Source organism: Pararge aegeria, chromosome 14, assembly GCF_905163445.1.
Source record: "Pararge aegeria chromosome 14, ilParAegt1.1, whole genome shotgun sequence".
NCBI lineage: Eukaryota > Metazoa > Arthropoda > Insecta > Lepidoptera > Nymphalidae > Pararge > Pararge aegeria.
Window position 1 is genome coordinate 5,506,314 of NC_053193.1, and position 23,082 is coordinate 5,529,395.

A 23,082-nucleotide genomic window follows, 5' to 3' on the forward strand; every position below is an offset into this window, starting at 1 on the left:
AGTAAAAGTTTAATTCTAAATACGAAAATAGGTTTTATATATCTTTTTGATTTATATTCAAAATCAAGTTGTGAACTCCTGTATTTTAAGTAATCCCTTTGGAAACGTCAAGTCTGTTTTCCGTGATTCTTCTTTTTCTTCTTATCAATTAATTTGGTTATAGAATGAATTACGAACCTTTTCCATTTTGTCTTGTAAAACCCACAGATTAAAGGAAGAACATTTGTACGTCAAATGTTTAAATTGTAAACATCATTATCAAGCCATTTACGGGCTAACACGGGATATAGATCTCCCGGAATGAGAAGGGTTTAGGCCGTAGTCCACCATGCTTGCTAAATGCGGAGTGGTGCACTTTCAGGCATGCCTCATGTTCCTGGTATCCTCATGTTCTCTTTCACCATTAAAACAAGTGATATTAAATTGCTTAAATTAAAAACGCACATAACTCTGCAGAGTTAGAAGTACGTGTCGGCGTTCGAACTCAGTCCCCGCAAAAGGGAGACAAAAGTATTTACCACTATCACCGCTCAAATTAAATTGTAAACGTAGCTTTATAAATTTCCGTGTGTAATGCAAAACTTGCAGCTTCAACTCGGCAGTAGTGCGCCTGTATTTCGCTCATTAGAACTGGTCTAGCCCAGAGAATGGTTTAGCTCATTATGTAGCTCGTACCTCATTAAAATGCCTGCCTTGAGAAATTTAGAGAGAGCTATCTAATATTTGTAAACAACATTTTAATGTAATATAATACAGTAATATGTTTAGCCAACGTTTAAGATCATGTGGATATTGATACTTAATTATCTATTTGTTACTATCTGCCGTCTTCGTGCGCGTTTTATTCAGTTTTTTAATAATCCCGCGAGAACCGTTAGTTTTCCTGAGATGAAAAGTATCCTATGGCCGTCTGTAGGATGCATGCTGCATCACGATCAGTGCACTGACTATTGAGTTCACGTTAAGTTATGGAGGATCTATGTGAACTTCTTATCTATCTAATGTTAAATGTGTAATTATTATGTTTGTTATATATTTATATATATTATGTATATTTTATATTTATATATTACGTATATTTTTCTAAATTAACCATGTGTTTGTATCTTTACATTTTGGTATTCATGTATATCTATCAAAACTCTTGGCACTATCCCGTTCTCTAGCTGTAAGTCCTATCTAAAAAGGTTGCCTCAATAAGGCCGTCTTCGCAAGTCTACTTTGTGTACTGTATACTACTTACTGTTTCTTTTCCTGTATGTTATACGTGCAATAAAGTTCTTCTTCTTCATCTTCTAATGACACAAAAAAACATTTAAATCATTTGTTAATCGAATACTATTGCAATAATTAAAAGCCTTATGCAAAAAACTTACACGAATTTCTTAATCTGCGTGCGGCGCGTAATTGTTAGTAATCTATGCATAGTTAAAAATATTCTAAATAAGCCACAAAAACGTAAATATTTTAAAAGTTAAAAGGTGATATTTATTCGTCGTTACGCATATTAGGCATATAATATTCTTCCCCAACCATATTGTTGCAAATATTGAATTACGCTTTAGTAAAACCCCATCTTAATCTTAATGCATCATCACTCTCCCCCCCCCGTTGGAAATTGCAGTCAAGGGCTAAAAGGGGGTCAAGGGGTTTTTAACACAAGAAAACACTAGGTAGATAAACCAGTGATGTTATTTGCACTAATTAAAAGATAGCGATTTCGTACCGTTGCGGTTGACTTTCCATGCAGTACCGAGGTGTGTTAAAAGGAGTTTACGACTATAAGTAAGGTAAAAAACCGCTCATAATACATAAAATTTGATCATGAACCATAGAAAACGCAGGTAAAATAACGAAGAGCAGCTAGTTTAGTAAATAAAGCTTTATGTTCAATTGATAGTGATTGTAATGAAAGTTTAATACATCGAAGTTACTATACTATTGATGAATTTCTTAATGACAAGGTTGCCTGGAAACAAGCTGCTCCGCTTTCATCCCACACAAAATACAACAAAGATTGTTAAATTGTAAAACGATAGAATCTGCCTTCCGAACCGGTGGTAGAGTCACTACAAACATACATACTTGACGTTTCAAATGTACTTATATGAGGCCTACGTGAAATAAATAAATTTTGTGTTTTTTTTAAGTGATATGTCATGTGTGAACCCATGATGTACTTTTATGTAACAAATAAGCTTGGAAGCTAACATATAGCTGAGCGTTAGCGTTATGTTACATGCAGCTTAATAATGTAGACAGGTGGGGGCAATGTAGTGGAAACATGTATTACTACATTCATGTTCACTTGCGTGTAATATTGAATAGATGGCAATACATATGTTAATGCGGACTTAGGAACCTTGAATTATTTATTCGTATAAGGAGAATTTTTCCTAGTGGTGACGGGAGATCAGCACGCAGTTGTCACCACCCCTCGTCTTATTCGTTATTAAACACGATTGAACATATCAGAAGATTTTGTATTCAGTTAAAATATTGTAATAGGTTTTTACTGTTTGTATCTTCTTTCCCTGTAACATTTCTCTAAAACAAGAATGGTTGTAAGTTTACCAGCGTGTAAATTTGTCAAAAAATATGGTAAAACGGAATTTAAACTATAATGTGTTATATCAAAATTATAGGATATAAGGATGCATTGTTACGCAAATTTACTAGATTGCTATGAAATTGTGGAAGCGGCTTTTTAAAAGTATTTTTTTAAATAGTTCCCTCAATGCCGGAAATCCAGGAATGCATAATAATTGCGACGCCTAGTGTGAAAGCGACTTCTTAAAAATATTTAAAACATAAGGATCTGGAATTCCGGAATCACAAGAATCCTTCTTCTGGGAATCCACTTCCATAATTACCAAGCACATAGCCAGAGCCTGGCTTTTAACCAATTGTGTACATTTAAGAATTAATTTCAAATGAAGTTGTCATCGTTAAAAAAAAGATTGATCGAAACTAGTCGTTGATTTTGTAAAAAGTACAAAACAAGAACATTAAGTAGTTATAAAATACAATTCTTCATCTAAGGAATTAAAAATCTACTAACGTTTTTAGCGATTTTTCACAATAATATGTATATAAATGACAAGTGACAATTTTATGGATTTATATTTCAGTATATTTATTAGTTATTTAAACCGATGAAATTACTAACTTTCATCGGTTTAAATTTGACGGAGTAATAGAGTAACAACGCCAATTAATATGTTTCATGACTTATTAAAAGCGAAGCTTTTAAGGCTTGGTTACTAACTTAGCATAACAAAATACTGAAATAAAATACTTGTTTTTGAATTTAAAGTATAGCTTTAGCATTAGTATATAAGTTGTGGAAGCAGTGTTTTGTCTTCTTTACATAAGTTACCAAAGACGTCGTTGCCAAACTGCACATTACATTGCTCGCTCGTTTCACTTTTAAGACATTTGTCGGAAGAAAACGATTAGAGGTATGGGTTTGATATAACAGCTATACCCCTGACAGGTCAGCCCGCTAACATCTTGGACTGCATCATCACCTGTGAGATCACACACTTGTAGCAGGTATAATTTGAAAAAAAAACCAATTCCTTCTTTACATGATGCAGTAATTCAAGACTGCAGTAGCGAGCAGCAAAGCTCTAAACTTTCAACCCGTCTCTGCTAAGAGGCACTAACCTTTACTATTAACACTATTAATATTAATATTCAAGAGTGAATAAGCATCTTCTAGGCAAGCGCGCCCCACCTGCTGCATCATCGCTTACCATCAGGTGTGATTCCAGTCAAGCGCTCGTCTATAATCATAAAAATAAAAAATTACACATTGGACTGGCTGCCCTTACACAAATCAAAGCTTTTGCTACCATTCTAAGCGTCATATGGCATACGGGTGTCTCTGGAACTAATACTGGCAACATTGGCAGATGATGATTTTAAACGTACACTACGTACACCACAAATTATTTGTAACTATGTGACAGCGTTCATCTGGGTCTGAAAAGCATGTGTAATTACAGGCAGATGATTTAACGCCTCAGGTTAAAAAACCTTCATCATCCTCATCATCAACCTATTACCAGCCCACTACAGAAAACAGGTCTCCCCTCAGAATGTGAAGAGCTTAGCCCGCTTGGAACATTATGGGAACTCTCTCAAGCGTGGTAATTTTTTCGCGGTGTTTTGCTTGCTTCAATTTTTTTAATTGCTTAAATAAAAAAGGCACATAACTCCGGAAAGTTCTAGACATTGGGTAAAAATTAAAAAAAAAACCCCGACTTTCAATAGTGGTAGCCACACACACATACATACACAAACACACGCACACACTACGATACACACACACACATTACGACACGCACACACACACTCACGCACACACTACGACACACACACATTACGACACACACACACACACTACGACACACACACACACTACGACACACACATACACTACGACACACACACTACGACACACACACACTACGACACACACACACTACGACACACACACACTACGACACACACACACTACGACGCACACACACACTACGATACACACACGCTACGACACACACACACACACAATACGACACACACACACCACACAAATTTATAAATCCCAGTCATTTATTTTTGTGGTACTACTTCCCCGGATGAGTGCAGCCAAAAATGCCCTACTAAGTACACTACATCATTACTATTTTATTGTTTGTCTGTTGAAAACTCATTGATGTTATAGGTGTAGGTGGGTAACAGCACGCATGCGGCGGAGCGGGGTGGCGGCGGCGAGGCTCCCCGCTCTAGGCCAGAGGATGCGCGCCGGGTGAGCGAGCGCGCCCGCGGTGTATGTACGCGGCGGCGGGCGGAGCTTCGCTCGCGGGCCGAAAGGTGACCACCTTGCTATAATGAACGACAACCTTTATCGCCGCTCTGAAGTACGCTGCAAATTGAAACAACTCTAATTCCCAAGTCTGCTATTGAAATACTAGTGCCAATTCTGCTGTTCACCAATACCTAAACTTAATTAATTTATTTATTTACTTAGGAAAAACATACCCCAGGGAGACCTTACAATTCGTCTTCCCAGAGTTAAAAAAAATTCGAAGAATTACAAATAATGCATAAATAAATAAATATATTACGACAATACACACATCGCCATCTAGCCCCAAAGTAAGCGTAGTTGTTTTAAGGCATTAATTATAAATAAGTATTAATAACAATAATAATAAATAACTCAAATAATAACAAAAGCTATATTTTAATTAATTCACATATTACCTTCTCTCCACTAGCATTTTAATTATCTTTTGGAGCTCAAGCGGCGGGGTGTTTAAATGTCTAACTCCGAATTAATGCGAGTTAAATCACTAAGGGGCCGAGTGCTGCTAAAAGAGGTTGAAATAACTTAAATATGTAGTTCTTCTCAGAGAAAAAATTTTATTCCTATTCAAATTTCCGTTGAAACGGTTGTTCGCTGTACACAATTCAGAAATTCGAATTGCGACGTATAATGAATGAAATGTTGAAATCGAATCTGGTCGTGTCTCGATATTAAATAAATGTATGGCTATCACTTTAATTGTTTTATCTGTAGAACAAGAAGCACTTATAGTCATGTCAATTTAGTTAAGTTTTAGGATTTGCGTAGAACAGAATTGGCAACATAGTTTTTTTTTTTTTTTAAAATAAACGTTTAAAAACATTAAAATATTATATTGTCAGATTTATTGAATATGGTTTAGTAATTAGTATAAAGGTTTCATTTTTAATAAATAATTCATATAATTTTTTAATTATTTTGGTATTCATTTAATTTTTTTTAATTACCAATTTTTGTCATTGATCTACTACTGAGACACGATTGTTATAGCAGACTTAAAGCACGGGTGCATGTTACAGTTGAGTATATTCAATGTAACTTCAAAAAGTGTAGGTAAAAACACCTTACAATTTTTTGTCATCAGCAGTCGCTTTATAGACTGATAGACTGAACTTAAATATCAGCATCGGCGATAGGGGGGCCGTTGCTTGTTAAGCAAAGCACTCAGACAATGGTAGCCGAAGGGATGCAGTTTTAAATCTCACCGGTTTTTAAATTTTAATTTGCATTTGAAATATAAATATTTGGATAAATTCATACAATAGAAGTATGAGCTGCGGGGCTTTTCCGGCTACCATTCTCGTATGTTTTGTCCCAATTATGCTGTAAGGTATTTCGTATGCTCAATTCACACCAAGATGGAAGTGGCCCGTAGAGTCTAGCTCAGAGCCTACTCGAAGAATGAGTGGTCCCTAGACTACTCTTACTACACGTGCGGCCAATCCAATCATGTTTTCTCAAGAGATAATTTCATTTTTACTTCCTTGTCTTATTATGTAACCAGTTGAGTGCAATGTGTCTCTTAATCAAACTAAAAACATAAATCCATACTCTTATTTAAAATACATTTTACAGGAAAAAAATATGAAAAAGATTGTTAAATTATTGTCGTAATTAATGTAAAGTTAAAAAATAATGTTGCCAAAATAATAACTGTTGGGCACTTTTTTCTCTCAACTCATCTCGATGTGAGTTAAGCCTTTGTTGAGATTTGCCTAAAGACACTCGCAAACGTAAACTTGTTTTTGAGTATCGAGAATCTATAATATTTAATCAAAAGTGATCCTTATGCCACTCGTTTTGGAGTTGCAAATTGAGCACTGCTAATATTTGGCTGTAGCAAGCGGTGTCAAGAATTTGAGGGTTACGGTGTTTTGATGCTCGATGATTTTACTGCCTGTATTGATAAATATTATAGTGAAAATACCTATTGTGAGTTGAGTTTTCTCAAACACTTTATAGTAGCAGGACAAATGCCTTTTAAAAATATAATACCACGCAGCGCTGATTGCATAGTTCAGAGCGGTCATAAAGTTTAACGGGTACTGTACAATTTTCTGTAAGCTAAACCTATGCATATGCATATGAACCAGGTTAGCGCACTCTATCTTCGACTGCGTAATTTAAGCATCAGCTGAGATAGCAGACATGCGCTAACTTTTTATAGAATTAAATAAACTACTCTGCTAGGTCTTATAAATAAACGTGGTATAACGTCGAAATGCATTGTTTTTTCACGCTGTGATATTTTAAAGGAGCTGTCAGTTTAAGTGTGGCAAAATATTGCGTTACTATTCCAACGTTATACTTTTATTTATAAAACCCAAGATAGAAAGGAACATACAATGACACTACATTCAGTAATAATGTGAAACTCTATGATCATTTTAAATGCTACGTCCGTATTATGAACCAACCACGCGGACCAAATATATACCTAAGTACCAACCTGGTGAAAGATGAATCTCTCTAGGTAGAAACACATTTACGACCCTCCACACCATATTATGTGCCCCTGATCATTTTATTTTGAGCATATAAATTAAGTCTTGTTAGATGAAAGATTTTTGTACAGTTAAAATAATACTGGATTTGTTCATAAAAAGTTGAAAAGTTTATTGTTTTTGGAACGATATCAGGTAATTTAAATATTAACCAGTTTATAAGTGGTTTTCAAGCGTGAGTGCGTTGACTGGGTTGAATGACCTCTCGTGTTCAATCTCGCACATAATTGACAGAAGGTGCTGGTGATCATATATTTTAAGTCTCTGATATAGCTTACCAAAATTCATTTTATCAGACAAAATTGGAATGAGAGTTTAACTCAAATAAATTTAAGGATTATTTCGAAACCGTTTTCATTGTACGAAAAATACACAAGGGATCGGGGTATATGTGTTCCTACCATAAGTGTTGGTTTTTATGGTGTGATTGCAGTGCTACTACTTTTATATATAAAACAAACTAGATACAGGTAAAGTTTAAAATGTAAATATCACGAAATGGGTTCAGGTGAAGAGTTTTGTGATGTAACTGTTATTTATAAGTATCTATAGAAATATACTTAATTAAAACCCTCTGATTTTTATATCTAGTTTCCCTTTTTACCCATTTAAGAGTTGAGAGTTTTTTTTAAATCTTATAATAGGACATAGGAGGGAAAAAAAGGCGCCAAATACCAATAAGTCCAAATAATATGATAATGATGACTTAGTTCGATGCCAGCAAGTAAACGTTCGCGGTCTTTGATAATAAGTTTGGACTTTTACGTTTGTTTACATTATGTTGCTTTATGTTAAAATATATAAATCTTCTCAAGATTATAAGAGTGTACATTGTGATATAATGGATTCGAGGTAAATTTTGGTTACAATTTCTAACATTTTTAATACATACCCTATCCAAAGTAGATAGATAACTGAGTGCCATATATCACAATCCCAACTTGTATTGGCTTGTTTTACACTGTTTGAGAATTTTGCTGGTGTAGTAATCATTGTCATTAGATACTGGATGAGAAACTTCATCAGTCATTGCACAATTACGTTCAACGTTCAATATTACTAATGAACGTAGTTCGCACGGTTGATAACTATTGGATGCAGTAGATTTACAACGAGTGTATTTCCTGAAAGCAAATTATGGAGAGCGGTATCAAAATGCTAAAGTGATCTGTGATCTATTTCTGATGTGAATTTTGTACAATGAAGATTCATTTTAATTTCTTCAAAGTAATATATTTTATTATAACTATCATTCCGGATTCTTCATTTATAAAACTTATAAGTTGTCCGCGAAGAATTTTTGTGTCCAGTTTTAACCCTGGACACGTTTGGTTTTTGTGTTTTTAATTTCATTAAATCCAACGTTTAATGTCCAGCACATATTTTCTTATATGTTCTTAATCTCATTAATTTTGCGTTGATATGTTATTTAGAAACAAACATATATACATAAAAATATATTGACAAATAATTCACAATTATAAACTTTGTGGACAATATTTTCTAGACAATTCTTATCGAGATTATTTGTGTTCCACTTTACGTCGAGGAAAATTAATAATTTAAACCTTTTTTATTTGTCACAATTTACAAATATCTCTAATGTGTTTCCAGTTCCAGTTTTCATAATCTTATCTTCAAATCGAAATTAACTATCAATCAGGATGCTGTATCAGGACGGTCTCTTGTGGGGTTTTCTACTCTCTACGGTTTTATGCCGCTAAGTCCTTGAAACCGGCTTGAAGTTATCTCTACCGTCTTTACGTCGTAGCGCACCACTTTTGGGTGCATGGTTGTCCATTCCTTCTACACTTTGTGCCTTGGTATCTCAAAATTGTTTTTCAAACCATAACGCGTGTCAAGTTTTTGCTGAGTTCCAATACATGTTACAATATTATAATTTTTATAATTTCCTAGGATAAATTCCTGACTGTTATTATTTTTAATATTAGATTACCCGATATAAAAGTTTTGAGCAATATTTACGTTAGTTAAATCGATGGCACGACCACTTTTGCATCTCATCGCTCACTATGTAGTACATTTTTGCGCTAGTGTTTTTCAGTAATGTTGATACTCGTAGATAGCCGTCATGCAGCGTTGGAAAGGATGCTCACTGGTTATGTGTTGCAGGCGCGCCAACACGGCCGCCAGCCCGTGCCGCCTAGCTCGAGCCAGCACAGCCCCGTCCACCCCGCGCCCACCGGCGTCCGAGCCTACTCCTGCCAACACTGGGAGTCAAGACTCGCGCCACCGCCCCGCAACCTCTCATCCCTCGAGCCGCACTCGCCATGCGATGTCGTCGAGGTACTGCCTGACTTGTTGTGTCTACGTGTCGATGTTCTAGTCTTAGCATGAAACTGTATCGATGTAAAGCCACACACGCTACCAACCGGCGGCTTTTTAAATTACGATCGTTTGTTGTAGATTTGCGTAAGCCGCTCGAGTGCGTATGTCGCTTCGTAAACCGTTTATGTGCTGTTACAGAAATATAGTGTAAGTATTGAGCTTCCTGTAATATTCGTAAATATAGTATTCGATGTAAATGTTTATTTTAATTTGTATGGTAAGCTAGCATGAGCAAGTGAGACAATGCAATGACTGGGGTCACCTTTAACATGATTACGCGTAATCCTATCGTTGCTGTAAGTGTAATGGTTCTAGCGTGCCGTTGGAAAGGACGCCAGTAATATGTGTTACGGGCCAGTGTTGGTACGCGAAGTGACAAAAGTAGGCCGGCCATGAAACAGAGACATCTAGCGGAGAATGTCCGGGGGCAGGTGTTGAAGAATCAGAGACTGCGACTCGACGTGCGGAACGAGACTTGAGTGCACACAACTGAAACAATAATAAAAAAAAAAACTTTAACAAAATCAATGATATAACGCCAAATTGCGCTTGCTTCCAATATCGTTTTCTCACACTTAAACATATCGTAAGATTAAAAAGTTCAATTAGAGTTTAAAGAATTAAATATAGTTACGCGCCTTTTCTAGTGCCTATCTTCATTCAATTCTAAATCATCTCTAGTGAGATAAAATTAAAATCTTATAACTGTGATGAGACTAAAGTAAAAGTGATATTGATGTTTGACGCGTAAACGTGAACTTATCTCTCGGATATTTGTACTTAAACTAGAATAGTCACGCTAGAATAGAATTCTAAATTTGCTCGAATAATTCATTAAAAATAATTTTACTTAAACTAACTAAACCGTGGGCTCGTGCGTGAATAAGTAACCTGTGTATAGTGAGTTTTGTGTGAAACCTTAGCCTAGGTGCTAAGTCTACTTTTTCGCCCGCGTTTCCCCACGGCCTTAAAGCTGGCAAGTATGCAGGCAGCTCTCATGCTAAGAGCCAAATCGCGGGAAAGAAAAAAACAACGTTTGAAGCGAGGAATCAAGAACGAATTGCCAAGCAATGTGGCGACCAAACCGATCGCGCCGTTCCCGAGATATCCTCCGGCGTCCTGGGTATGTACTAGATTACTTTTAAATTATCTCTGCATGTTGCGAAAGCCGTGTATTGCTCGTTTATGCCGAAGTGCTTGGTTATAGATTTATAGTATGTATCTGTTTCTGTTTCATATTAATACTATCTAAGCCCGGCCAAGCTTTTCTGTGGCTCAGTCTGTTGTTTTTGTTAATTATTGTTTTATTTCAAACCTCGTCATAGCTTAAAATTTACCATTTCCTTTAAAACTAAGTATATAAAACACTATTTTATATAAAATCAATGTTGTGTTAAAACATCTACTGCCATGTACAACAAAACTGAAGTTGATTTTTTATTATACATAGATATTTTACTGATTCTATTCCTACACTATATCGTTATGATAATTGTGGTTTGAAGACATCTTGGAAAAGGTATAAGAAAATAATGAGATTTTAGTTAATTAATTTATGACAGTTTTTAGCCGTCATAAATTTTTCAATTATTTAATTAAGAGAATAAAAAAATAGAAAATAAAAAGAGATTTAATTTCACTTTTAATAACACGAGTAATAATGGTAAGGTCAGTGATCTTTACTGGTTCTGAAGGGGATAAATCAGGAACAAAAATCTGAATGGCAAGTTAATAAATTTACAGCAGAGAAAAGCTTGATTCATAGTAAACTTACAATTCAATTTTGGATTTTATGGCTAATGGATACTATGAGATAAAGATGAAACACATTTTAAAAACTGTTTGGTGAAAACTGGGAATCAATGCCAAAGTTTAATTTCTTTTTTTTCTTTATATGTAAGTGTTGTATATTTACTAAAAACTTAAACACTAAGTATATTTACAAAAAAAAATGCCTACACCTGAAAAGGACTACACGTAAATACACTAGCAGTCATACAACATTATAAGGATTCAGGATGGGAGAACACCAGAAAGTTGTTGAGGACATGAAAATAGAACTTCGGAAATAATCCCAAACACACCTTCGTCACATAACCTAAGCAACATTCAGCATATAAATTGATTACTGATTTTAATCTGTAATTTGACAAAAGCATACCAATTTGTAAGTCTTCTTAGCTCTGTCCAAAAAAAGACTTTCGTAAAAGGATGTAAAACAAGATAAGTATGTTCATAAGGAGTTTTAAAGTTTTATGTAGAAACACTTTGATTCACTTATACATCTTGCAGATTATAATTAATTATTGACAAGCAGGTAATAACATTGCAAGGACGTGGTACTGAAAAAAGTAGCACCGATCACTCACTTACTTAGCTTTTTTGGACAGAGCTTACGAAACATGCTGTGCTACATACGTCGCAATAGAATTATAAAACTGCTACATTAAAACTTTTGCCTTACTAAAATAATTACTAAACAGTGTCATGGCATCTAGCCCTATACATATAATATTGTTCATCATCACCATCGTCACTTTAAACGATTGACGTCGATTGCTGGACATAGGTCTTTTGTAGGGCGTTCTAAACTCCACGATTCTGGGCCGCGTGTTTCCAGCGGCACCCCTGGACTCGTTTGATGTCGTCTATCCACCTGGTTGGGGATTGACCAACGCTGCGTTTACCGGTGCGGGGTTGCCATACCAACACCTTGGGGATCCCAATGTCCATCAGTTCTCCGAGCTATGTGCCCCGCCTATTGCCACTTCAGCTTCGCGACTCGTTGGGCTGTGTCGGTAACTCTGATTCTTCTACGGATCTCCTAATTTCTGATCACGTAAAGATTCTCCTGGCTCTAACTCTTTCCATAGCTCGCATCATAAATTATCACTGTCACATTATATTGTTATTTATTACATATTATCATCATCTCTTACCCATCGCTGGCCGAGTATCCTCTCAGAATGTTGTCTCAGAATGAGTTAGGCCGTAGTCCACCTTGTTGGACAATATTAGTAGACTTCAAATGTCTTAGAAAACATTATGGAAAACTCTTAGACCTGCAGGTTTCCTTACAATGTTTTCTTTTACTAGTAAAGCAACTGCTATTTAATAGTTTAAATGAAAAACGCACATAATATCTCCGACAAACAGAAATGCGTGCCGGGAATCGAACTCTGTCCCCCCAAAACGGAGGCTGAATTAAGAACCAGGCAATCACCGCTCATATTGTTATTATTATTGTCAAATGCTCGCTGCATTTTCAAGCCAGGCTGATTCTTTTTGCGAACAATGAGCCGACTCGACTGTCATCCAAAGAAGCAATTAGCACAGGCAATTATATTAAAATCTTCTAAGTCTTTTGGCATTTAAACTCCATTGTCCTAGGGCCTCCACGACAAAAGCGACATCGTGATGGTAACATGACATTTTGATAACTATCATATTAGTCAAGTGATTAGGATGTCGGACAAGGGATCACGAGATTCTGAATACGATTCCAGTAGGGCTTGTATGCGCTCCACGGGAGAGTAATTATGTCTACCCTTTAAATCATCTCATCATCATCATGTCAACCAATCGACGTCCACTGCTGGACATAGGTTTTTTGTAGGGAGTTCCACAATACACGATCCTGGGCCACTTTCCTCCAGCGGCTCCCAGCGACTCGCCTGATGTCATCAGTCCACCTCGTTGGGGGCCGACCTACGCTGCGCTTACCGGTGCGGGGTCGCCATTCCAGCACCTTAAGACCCCAACGTCCATCGGTTCTCCGATGTGCCCTGCCCATTGCAACTATCATCTATCGCGATAAAATATACGAGCAACCGGTAGAGATAATTATCTCATGGCGCGCATGCTACTTTACTGAGTTAGGCCTAAAAGTCGTTGGTTACACACTCAAATAACCCTCTTAATAATTTGGAACACTAAAAAATGTATATTTCATACCAGCTACATAATACATTGTCATCTGTATTCAAACTATCTGCGAGGTCGTATATTATTTTTAATCTCTTGTTGACTATTGTGTTTTTATTAAAAAAAGGGCATGAAAAACTCAACTTCAGCCTAGTTCCAATGTTCGGCAAGCATTCTCGCTGAAGCAATTCATCATCCACTGTTGCTGTCCGCTGCATTCAAAACCCCATTGTTTTCATTTCCCCTTCCGTATAACAATATCTATATAACTACTATCAAGACTATATAACTATTTTAAAATATTATGTTTTACTAGCTACCCGGCCCTGCTACGGGGATTATAATTAGAAAAAAAGAGTGAAAATACTACCATTGTAAAATTGTTTTTCGATGAGTCGGTTGTTAATATTATTCTTTTCATAATAAAACTTAATTACATATAAGTAATTTTTTTTTAATTTAATATTATTTAATTTCCACCAATCCACTTGGGCCAGCGTGGTGGACTAGGGCCTGAACCCTGATTGTGGGAGGAGATCCGTCCCCTAAATTGGGCCGGTAATGAGTTGATTTGATGATGATGACATACAAAACTTTGTTAGGACGTGAAAAATACTAATGTTCCTCTGAACTACCCTCGGGAATTTGTTCCAAGATTTTCCAGGACCAAAAGTAGCCTGTGTTACTCTCCGTCCTTTCAAATAACTCTATACCAAAAATCGAGTTTATTGATTACTTAGTTAAATCGTGAAGCTAGGGCTATTAAACAAACAATCACACTTTCGCATTTATAATATTAATAGTTAGGATATAAACTGTCGGTAAATTTTTTCCAAACAATGTTGAGAATCGCATCAAATCGGTTGCATGGGTGAGGCGGAGCAGATAAAAGCCAGACGCGATAAGTGACTCTGTTTTTTTACTTTGTAATAATTAAAGTTGGTCAATTTCAGACTCCTCTTCTTCTTCTTCTTCTTGCCCTTATCCCACAAGGGGAGATCAGCATGTATTCTTCAAACTTGAACACGGGTTGTAACTTAAACATAACACCAGTTAAGTTTAAGTTACATATCCAAATTGCTTAAGGTACTTTTTTTTTATTACAACTTAAACCTAAAGCTACGAGGGTTCCAAAGAGGGCGCCCTGGTCTAAGAAGAGCCCACAAAAAACTTAGTCGGTTACATTTTTCTTGATTATTGCCATCTCACAGTAAATAAATATTAAGCTTTGAAGTAACAGCAATTAACACCAAAGTTTTTTGTCGTTTAAGTATTCCTTAACATTATACTAGGATTTTTGTGTAAGCTTACGTTTTATAAAAACTTTGAACTTATTGCATAGATTTCTTTCGGTAATTTATTAAAAATAATAAACAATTGCCCTTGAATAAATTAGGTAACTTTATGCAGCCTAGTAAACTGCACAACGAGTTTATTATTGCTTCCAGTATTTATATTGTTACTACACATAATACATAAATTACATTTTCAAATATGTAATGACTGTGTACCGTCATTATTTTATTTCTTCAAATTTATCCGTATTTATTTCACAAGCAGACTGATTTGGATTAAAATATTCCGTAATTTCCACGAAATCACACCACATTAACGCTATTGTGAGTGAATGTGAGTGGTTTACAACAACAAGTTGCACGTGTAAGCTTGTTGCATATTCCATCGTGTTGTAGTCTAGAACGGTAAATACGTTTCGTGAATTTTCAGTCCAGCTTAAGGGTGCGCATTAAGTATTTATGTGACGGCAATAGCTTGAAAACTATAGACACAATAGTGCTGATTCTGTTGTACACTTCTGAGCTAAACTTAACTGACAGGTCTAAAATTAGGTATACCCATTGATTTAATATGCCACATATACCATTGTGAAAAACAAATTTTTCTATTTACCTTACCGAATCAGGCGGAGTCATTCTAATTACAATGAGTAAAATGCGAAGGGGTTTTTTTGAAGTAATACTTACTTTTGGCGCGTTAGGGAAAAATGATGAGAGTAAATTTTTACGATGCGAGCGCACACCGCCACGAAAAACCGACACCCTGAAGTTAGCTATAGTCAACAATTTTGTTTTTCAATAAAAGATTTGACACAAGTTTGCGGGCTCATTTCGGTGATTTAATTGATTCAATTGTACAAACAAAAATCTCAAATTTTAATGATGAAACTTGGTTTTCCGATAGTGAGATAACTACTAATTAACCTTTTTTTTTTTTAAATGATAGCTTGCCTCTATCACCAACTCATTAGGAACTTTTCTAGGCTTTTTTATCACACTAATCCAGTCCACTAATTTTCTACATTTAACTTGGCACCGATAATTTTTTTCTTGCTTTTTAGTTGTGTTACAAAGTTATGGAGTTCTTCCGGCACTTCACCATCAGTTCCTTTATTATGAAGAGCTTACATTGCTTACCTGCATAATCGAAGCGCAACTAGTGAAATACTTATTATTCTATAGTTTCTGTAGCCATCGGCATCATCAGTTTGACGTGACTAAATGGTACGTTTCGAAAGAAAATGCTCAAGTTACATTTAAAGAAAAAATTATATACTAAACGAAAAAAGAATCATAAAAACCGGTGTATAATTGACGAAGTAATCGCGTCGAAGACACAGTCGAATTGAGAGCCTCCTCTTAAGTCTATTGAAAATGAATTGAGAATGACCATTGGGCTTTTTAAGCAGGAATAATTTTCATCCTTGTTCAGTTCAAGGATAGGAGTTAAGGATTGATCGTGAATTGTTATAGTTCCCGTATGACCCTCCGACGATGCAATCAATGTTCTTACAATTTCAAATAGACAAACTTGCTAGAACATCGTGCGTTAGTCAACGAAAACGTAAAGTACCGTAACAAATCGTAAAATTACCTGTCTATGAAGACTTTGTAAGACCAGCCCGATCGTAACTGTGAGGAATTCAGTCGAGTTCTCATTTTTCAAAGAAAAAAAATCCGGTCCAATTTCATTTCGTGGCAGCCCATTAAGTTGAGCTCAACCTAATTTGCATTTACGTGCATATTTGTGTACTGCATCATTCAAATGTTTACATCAGGGGTAGTTCCAACAACCTCTATTTCTAGGTTCATTTGTATGTTTGAATTTTTTTTGTAAGAATATTTATCGCAGCTATCAGTATCATCATCGTCATAATGCTATAATATCTCACTGTGTGTAATATAAAAGCTCAAGTAAACCTTAGACACACTGCGTGTAATAATACACATCTTCTTTTATATATCCTGCTCTGATGCGTATTGGCTTCAATATACGTTTTTATTTTACAAAAATATAACACAATTGATCATTTTGGCTGAATAATAAGAACTTAATAGAATAAAAAAAAGGAAGTTCTCAATTTAATCGTATTTTTTTAACTTTTATTTTACCCCAACCGATTTGAAAAATATTTTATATTAGTAAAACTTTTAGATTGGACCCATAGAAGTTTTATCGTGACCAGTTCAGAACTATGATTTTGAAAGCAAAATAACTGGAAAAATATGCCATTTCCCTATGCCATTGCTGTTTGTTTATATGAGTTACAATCAACAAAGCCGATTTTATTCAATATTCAATATTAAATAACAAATCCATTTATATAATGAAATACAATCCAAGTGTTCAATGAATAATGAAATAGTATAGACAGCCTTTATTTCAGTGGTCAGCCTTCCTCAGTTTTACAGGTAAAATACACAAGGGACCAATTGGTGAGAGACTGACAAAAGTTTATGTTTGTATTATCACATGTTAGTTATGTACAACCTTACCGCTCTCTCGCCTCGCTCGCTCTCTGAGGCACTGATAGGTAACGCAAATTTCCTACACTGCATTGTTACAATTACTATCACGTAAGATCGCAATCAAGCTCTTACTTCAACTGGCTTGGAAACCAATATAAATCGATTTCTTCGGGTCTCCTACCACAATGGGATTTGAGAAGGGGTTAAGGCTTAATGCGTCCACCTCGCTGGCCCAGAACGGATTCATAATCATTATCACTACAAACGATTTATGGCCACTGCTGGACGTAGGTCTTTCACAGGGTCTTTGTAGACCTAACCTAACTCCACGATTCTCAGCCGTTTGTTTCCAGCGGCTCCCCGCGACTCTTTTGATGTCGTCGATCCATCTGGTTGGGGGTCGACCAACGCTGCGTTTACCTGTGCGGGGTTGGCATTCCAACACCTTGGGACCACAACGTCCATCGGTTCTCCGAGCTAAGTGTCCCGCCTCTTGCCACGTCAGCTTCGCGAACTATGGCGGTAACTCTAGTTCTTCTACGGATCTCCTCATTTCCGATTTGATCACGTAGAGATACTCCTAGCATAGCTGTTTCCGTCGCCTGCTGAGTGACCCTGATCCTTCTTATGAGGCCCATAGTTAGCGACCACGCGGATTGGTAGGTTTAATTTAATTAACTATCACATTTCATAAATATTCTATACTAAGGAAGTCTTAGAGTAAAGGGCAATTATTACCCTAGGCAGTTTAATTGGTTTATGTTCAATAAATATAGCATTCATGGCTTCAATCATAAATGTTTTATTTAAATACAATTATACTAATAAATCCCTTTACTGGGATACTTAAGCTTGAATACCTAGATAGAATTAGTGCACAGCTAAGTTTCTTGCCGGCTTCTTCTCGGTACAATCTGCCTTCCGAACCGGTGGTAGAGTCACTACAAATGGACAGACTTGACGTTTCGAAAGTGCTTATATTAGGCCTACTTGAAATAAATGAATTTTGACACTGTATAACACTACTTAGCCAATAAGCGTCGACGTGAACACTTTTGTCTTGAAAATACTTACGAAGGCGTTTTCACTAAACAGGCTGTGAAATTACAAAAGACCAGCAGTCTTGCAATAAAGATTTATTAAGAAAAAAAACTGTGTATACAAATGTGTATACACATTTCATTACTATCGCCCCATTACCGACCCACTACAGGGATCGGGTCTCTTTTCAGAATGAGAAGGGTTTAGGTCTTAGTCTTTGAGAATTTTATAGAGAACTCTCAGATATGCAGGTTTCCTAACTGCCTGATGCTTTCCTTGACCGTTGAAGCAAGTGATATTTTAATTACTTAAATCGCATATAACTTAGAAAAGTTATCTGTGATTAGAACTCGGCTTCCCGAAAGTAAAGTCGAATTCCTACCCACTGGGCTATCACCGCTTCCTACATTACATATACAGTAGATACATTTTGCGGAGTCAAAATATCCTATTTCAGCCGGTCTCTAAGATACTTGCAATCTTAAAATTTTGTGAAGATCAGATTTGCTGCTAAGTCGTAGGTAATTAAGTAACACAGACGTACAGCCAAATATCGTCAAATTAGTCGTAAAGCTCTAGCGCACTATGGTGGCAGAGCTCGTCCGGGGAAGAACTACCAAGTAGCATTGTTTTAATACTATGTTCTGGTCTGAAGGACGTGTTATTACTGGAAGCTTAGCTTAGACTAAAAGTCAAAGAGAGGTTATCGTCAACTGTGCAGATATAAATCCTCAAGTTCTTTGGAATTATAACTATGAATAAACACTTCATGGAACGACTCGTTGTCCAGGGGAAAGTGGAAGGCAAACGGTCAAAGGTTAATTGAATTAACTATCACTTTTTATAAACTTTCTATACTAAGGAAGTCTTAGAGTAATGGGTAATTATTACCCTAGGCAGTTTAATTTTGTGAAGATCGAATTTCTACAAAGGTACATAAGTAACACAGCCACACAGCCAAATATCGACAAATTATCAGTAAAGCTTATTGTGGAAAAGCTCGTCCGGGGAAGTACTAGCAAGTTGTATTGTTGTAATACTGTGTTCTGGTCGGAAGGGCGTTTTATTACAGGCACATGAGACTAAAAGACTCAGACTAAAAGTCAAAGAGATGTTATCATCGACTGCAGATATAAAGTTCTTTAGAATTATAACTAGGAATAAACACTCCATGGAACGCCTCGTTGTCCGGCGGAAAGTGGAAGGCAAACCATCACGCGGTCGATCACCCACGCGTTGGACAGACATAATAAAAGCTGCAACACAAACCTCCATAGTCCAATGTTCCCGGAACGCTGAAGACCGCAACAAGTGGAGGCGCATCGCGGGGGCTGCTGTAGCTATAGAAAATGTACCACGGCCACTCTGTCAAGAGTGAATGACTAAGGAAGAGCAAGCTTAGCACCTACGCCTAAGGTCGATGGACACAGGGCGCGGGCGGCACGTTGCAAGACGTGTTTCTTGTATGCGCAGCAAGGTACCGCGTGGGGCATTTATAGGCGATGGTTTCTTATTAACCATCAGTCCTTTATCCCCTCGGATTGATACTACTAATATGGATATCACTTATAGATATTAGAATGTTACATAAAGTAACAAAATGTTTGGTAAAGTACACAGTGTCATGTGTTTCTATTGGAATATGTCGATGTCGATTTCACCGAAAGCTATACTCTAATCAATCGACGAGCAAAAGTATATTCAAAGTGCTGACAGCGCCCATTCAGCTATCGGGCGGAAACCATTAGCGCCCTTGCCACAAAATGTTCCCATACAGCACACAACATCTCTTACTAAAACGTTACAAACAAAATTAAACCAAATAGCAAAAAGCACAAGGTGCAAAATCCGTTGCATCAAATTAACCTGGAAAATGTTTATTAAAACACCACATACTGAAATCTTGGCTTACCATAACGCCAAACCAAATCGAACCTTGATTTTACTAATGCAAGAAACAAAATCGAATGACTGAAATCATACCTTAATTATACAATGTCTTTTGTCAATTGGGATGCCTTCTAAATAATTTGCAATCGTATAGTAAGAGTTTGAGGGTAGATAATTGAATGTCACGCTTAGTTGCTTCTTGCAAGTCACTTCTCTATAACTAAAATGAACTCTATTGCAGTCGAAGTATAGTTTAAAGTTGGATATGAGCACAATATTCTTCATAACTCCTTTAATTAAGTGATATTGGATGGATCATTGCAAGCACGGGCTTTTAATTGAGGGCAAATAATTGTCTGAACTAGGTCGATACGGCTTCACTTTTTTCGATCTTAATTATTATTTCATAAACATAACTTGTAATTTTATAGGTCATTTTTTATTTAATACTCTCATGTCTAATATATTTTTATATTTTATCAAACTGAATGAATAAATGGACAAAAGTAAAGCGTTGAAGTAGGTACGCTGTGTATTGTCACGTTTTCTCATTTGTAACTTGTTGTCAGAGTGTTACAAAAAACTGCGTAACTATTCCGACTTTGTGGCAAATTAATTAATAATCTAATACTAGGATCCAAACCAATTTTTCAGAACAAAAAATACCGTTCAATCGCTTTAACGTGACTGAGTGACAAGCATTTTTATTCACACGATTTCTCACGTTATGGAGTGTTATGGTTGGAATATTATTTTTTGGAGGATCTCGCTTGGATCCACACCAAAAATAAATAAAATTTGAAACTACACCCTAAGTGCAAATAAATTCTTTCACAAAGCTTTAGCGAAAGGTCATCATTGTCGCGGAGACTTTGTTATATATTATAATAACTTATGCCGTCGCGTTAAGTCTATCTTCCACATAGAGTGCGAAAGAAAGACACGAGATCGAAGTTTCGTATTCCCCTACTTTTTTACTTACCCAAAACGGAGCCTATTCGATTATTTATAGCATGAAAATATAAAGAAAAATTGTTTGTTGTTATTGTTTTTTCATGTTTTTTTTTCCAAAATTTGTCTTTGAGTCATCTAAACATAGCGATAAAAAAGTGAATTTGAGACTGTCAGATTACGAGTATCTTTAAGATTTAGCTTTACAAGAAAAGGCAGTGATAGCGACAAGTCAACACTAGACTAAAATTTTACAAAAAAAATGTATTGGTCTAGAGATATTATCCAGGCAGATAGGGGAATAGATTTTTATGTAGGAACCCATCTATACTTTTCTCTTAGGTAAAAAATAAAAATAAGCCGAAAAAGAAACCATTGCTGATAATATTTCACCTCGAGCTTTGTAAATTTACACCAGTCACGCTCCATTGAATTGATGATACCGTAGAAATAAGCAAAAACAAATTCCGTGTTACTAAGTAAGGCATTAGTCGAAAAATGATAAAATAACGACAGTTTATCAGCGACTAAGCACATTGACATTAACCTTTATTAAAATATATTTTTGTCTCTGCCAATTCAAACTAGCCAAGGTCCAAGCTTTCCGTTTTGACCTTTAAGATTTATGGTTACGAAGAACTAGTTGTGTAGAAATAAGCTGCAAACATACGTCTCATAGCAGGCCTGGCACAAATACCTCAGCCTCGGATGGAGAACTCCTCAAACCTCTGGTATGGAGAATTTAAATACGAACTTATATAAGCTAAATCCTAGAGCACACAAGTAATGTTAGAACTTAGCTCCTTAGTTTTGTAATTATTTTGTTTGCATTAATTAAAAACGCACATAGCTCCGAAAAGATAGAGGTGCGTGCCGGGGATTCAACTTGGTCTATGGCAATAGTGAGGCCGATGCTCTAACCACTACGTAATCACGGCTTTATCAAAAATATGTTACGTTGTACCAATTATTGTTTTTTATATAAATTTCATATAAATTAAGGTCACTCACGGTCAGCATTAAGACGAGTAACAGACAACTTAACTACCAAATGGCTGAACGTGGATTGCGAAATTTTGGATAATATTACTTGAGTATATTCTAGAGGCCTTTTGAAAAGACTTTTTAAAATTCTACCTTTTAGGGGTTAATAGTAAAGTCTCCCGTGTGTGAATCACCATTTGATTCACGTATGTTATGTCAGGGAGTCGATGTAAACCTAGATATCGATCGACGTTCTAATAAGGCTTATTAAAACATTAAACTGCTTAGCAACTTGTCGTTTGTGCAAATAATCATCGACATCGGATTTGATAATGCTCCATTTGATAATACTGGATACCGGCCTCTCATAGGAAAGACTGGTTTAATGACATGTAAGTGATAATAATCGGGATGCCTCTATATGCTCTCCGAGTTCAGGAAATGGACAACGTGGCTTCGGACTGGTACTCAGAGTCAATGACAGAATAGCCCTATACTTAAAAGTTTTTGCGCGACCCGGAAATGCAGCTCCGGTCCATCATTTCAACTGATCGGCGCCTCTTTCTGGACATAGGTTTTGTCAGGATTTTGAAACAATCACGGGAGATCCAAAGCTCTGCATTCACAAAAAAGGACCACCACTCGAGGACCTTGCAACCTCAGGTCGAATATAATAACCACCAAACCATCAGAAAACAGTTTGTAATCTATTCCTAGAATTATTTATTTTTATAATCCACCCTGAAAAATGTCTCCATCCTAGAAACTTCATTAAAAATGTGCCAAAGTTGACAATTAA

General features: G+C 36.2%; 1 protein-coding gene across 1 annotated transcript in view; it reads left to right on the forward strand.

Annotated features, from left to right (window-relative positions):
* The first annotated feature begins 4,839 nt into the window (after window positions 1-4,839).
* The window catches only part of LOC120629327, a 52,049-nt gene continuing 33,806 nt past the window's right edge, over window positions 4,840-23,082 (forward strand). Inside the window, exons 1-2 of the mRNA XM_039898240.1 lie at window positions 4,840-4,881; window positions 9,514-9,687. Coding sequence (XP_039754174.1) covers window positions 4,840-4,881; window positions 9,514-9,687 — 216 coding nt within the window. The remainder of the gene's footprint in view (window positions 4,882-9,513; window positions 9,688-23,082) is intronic.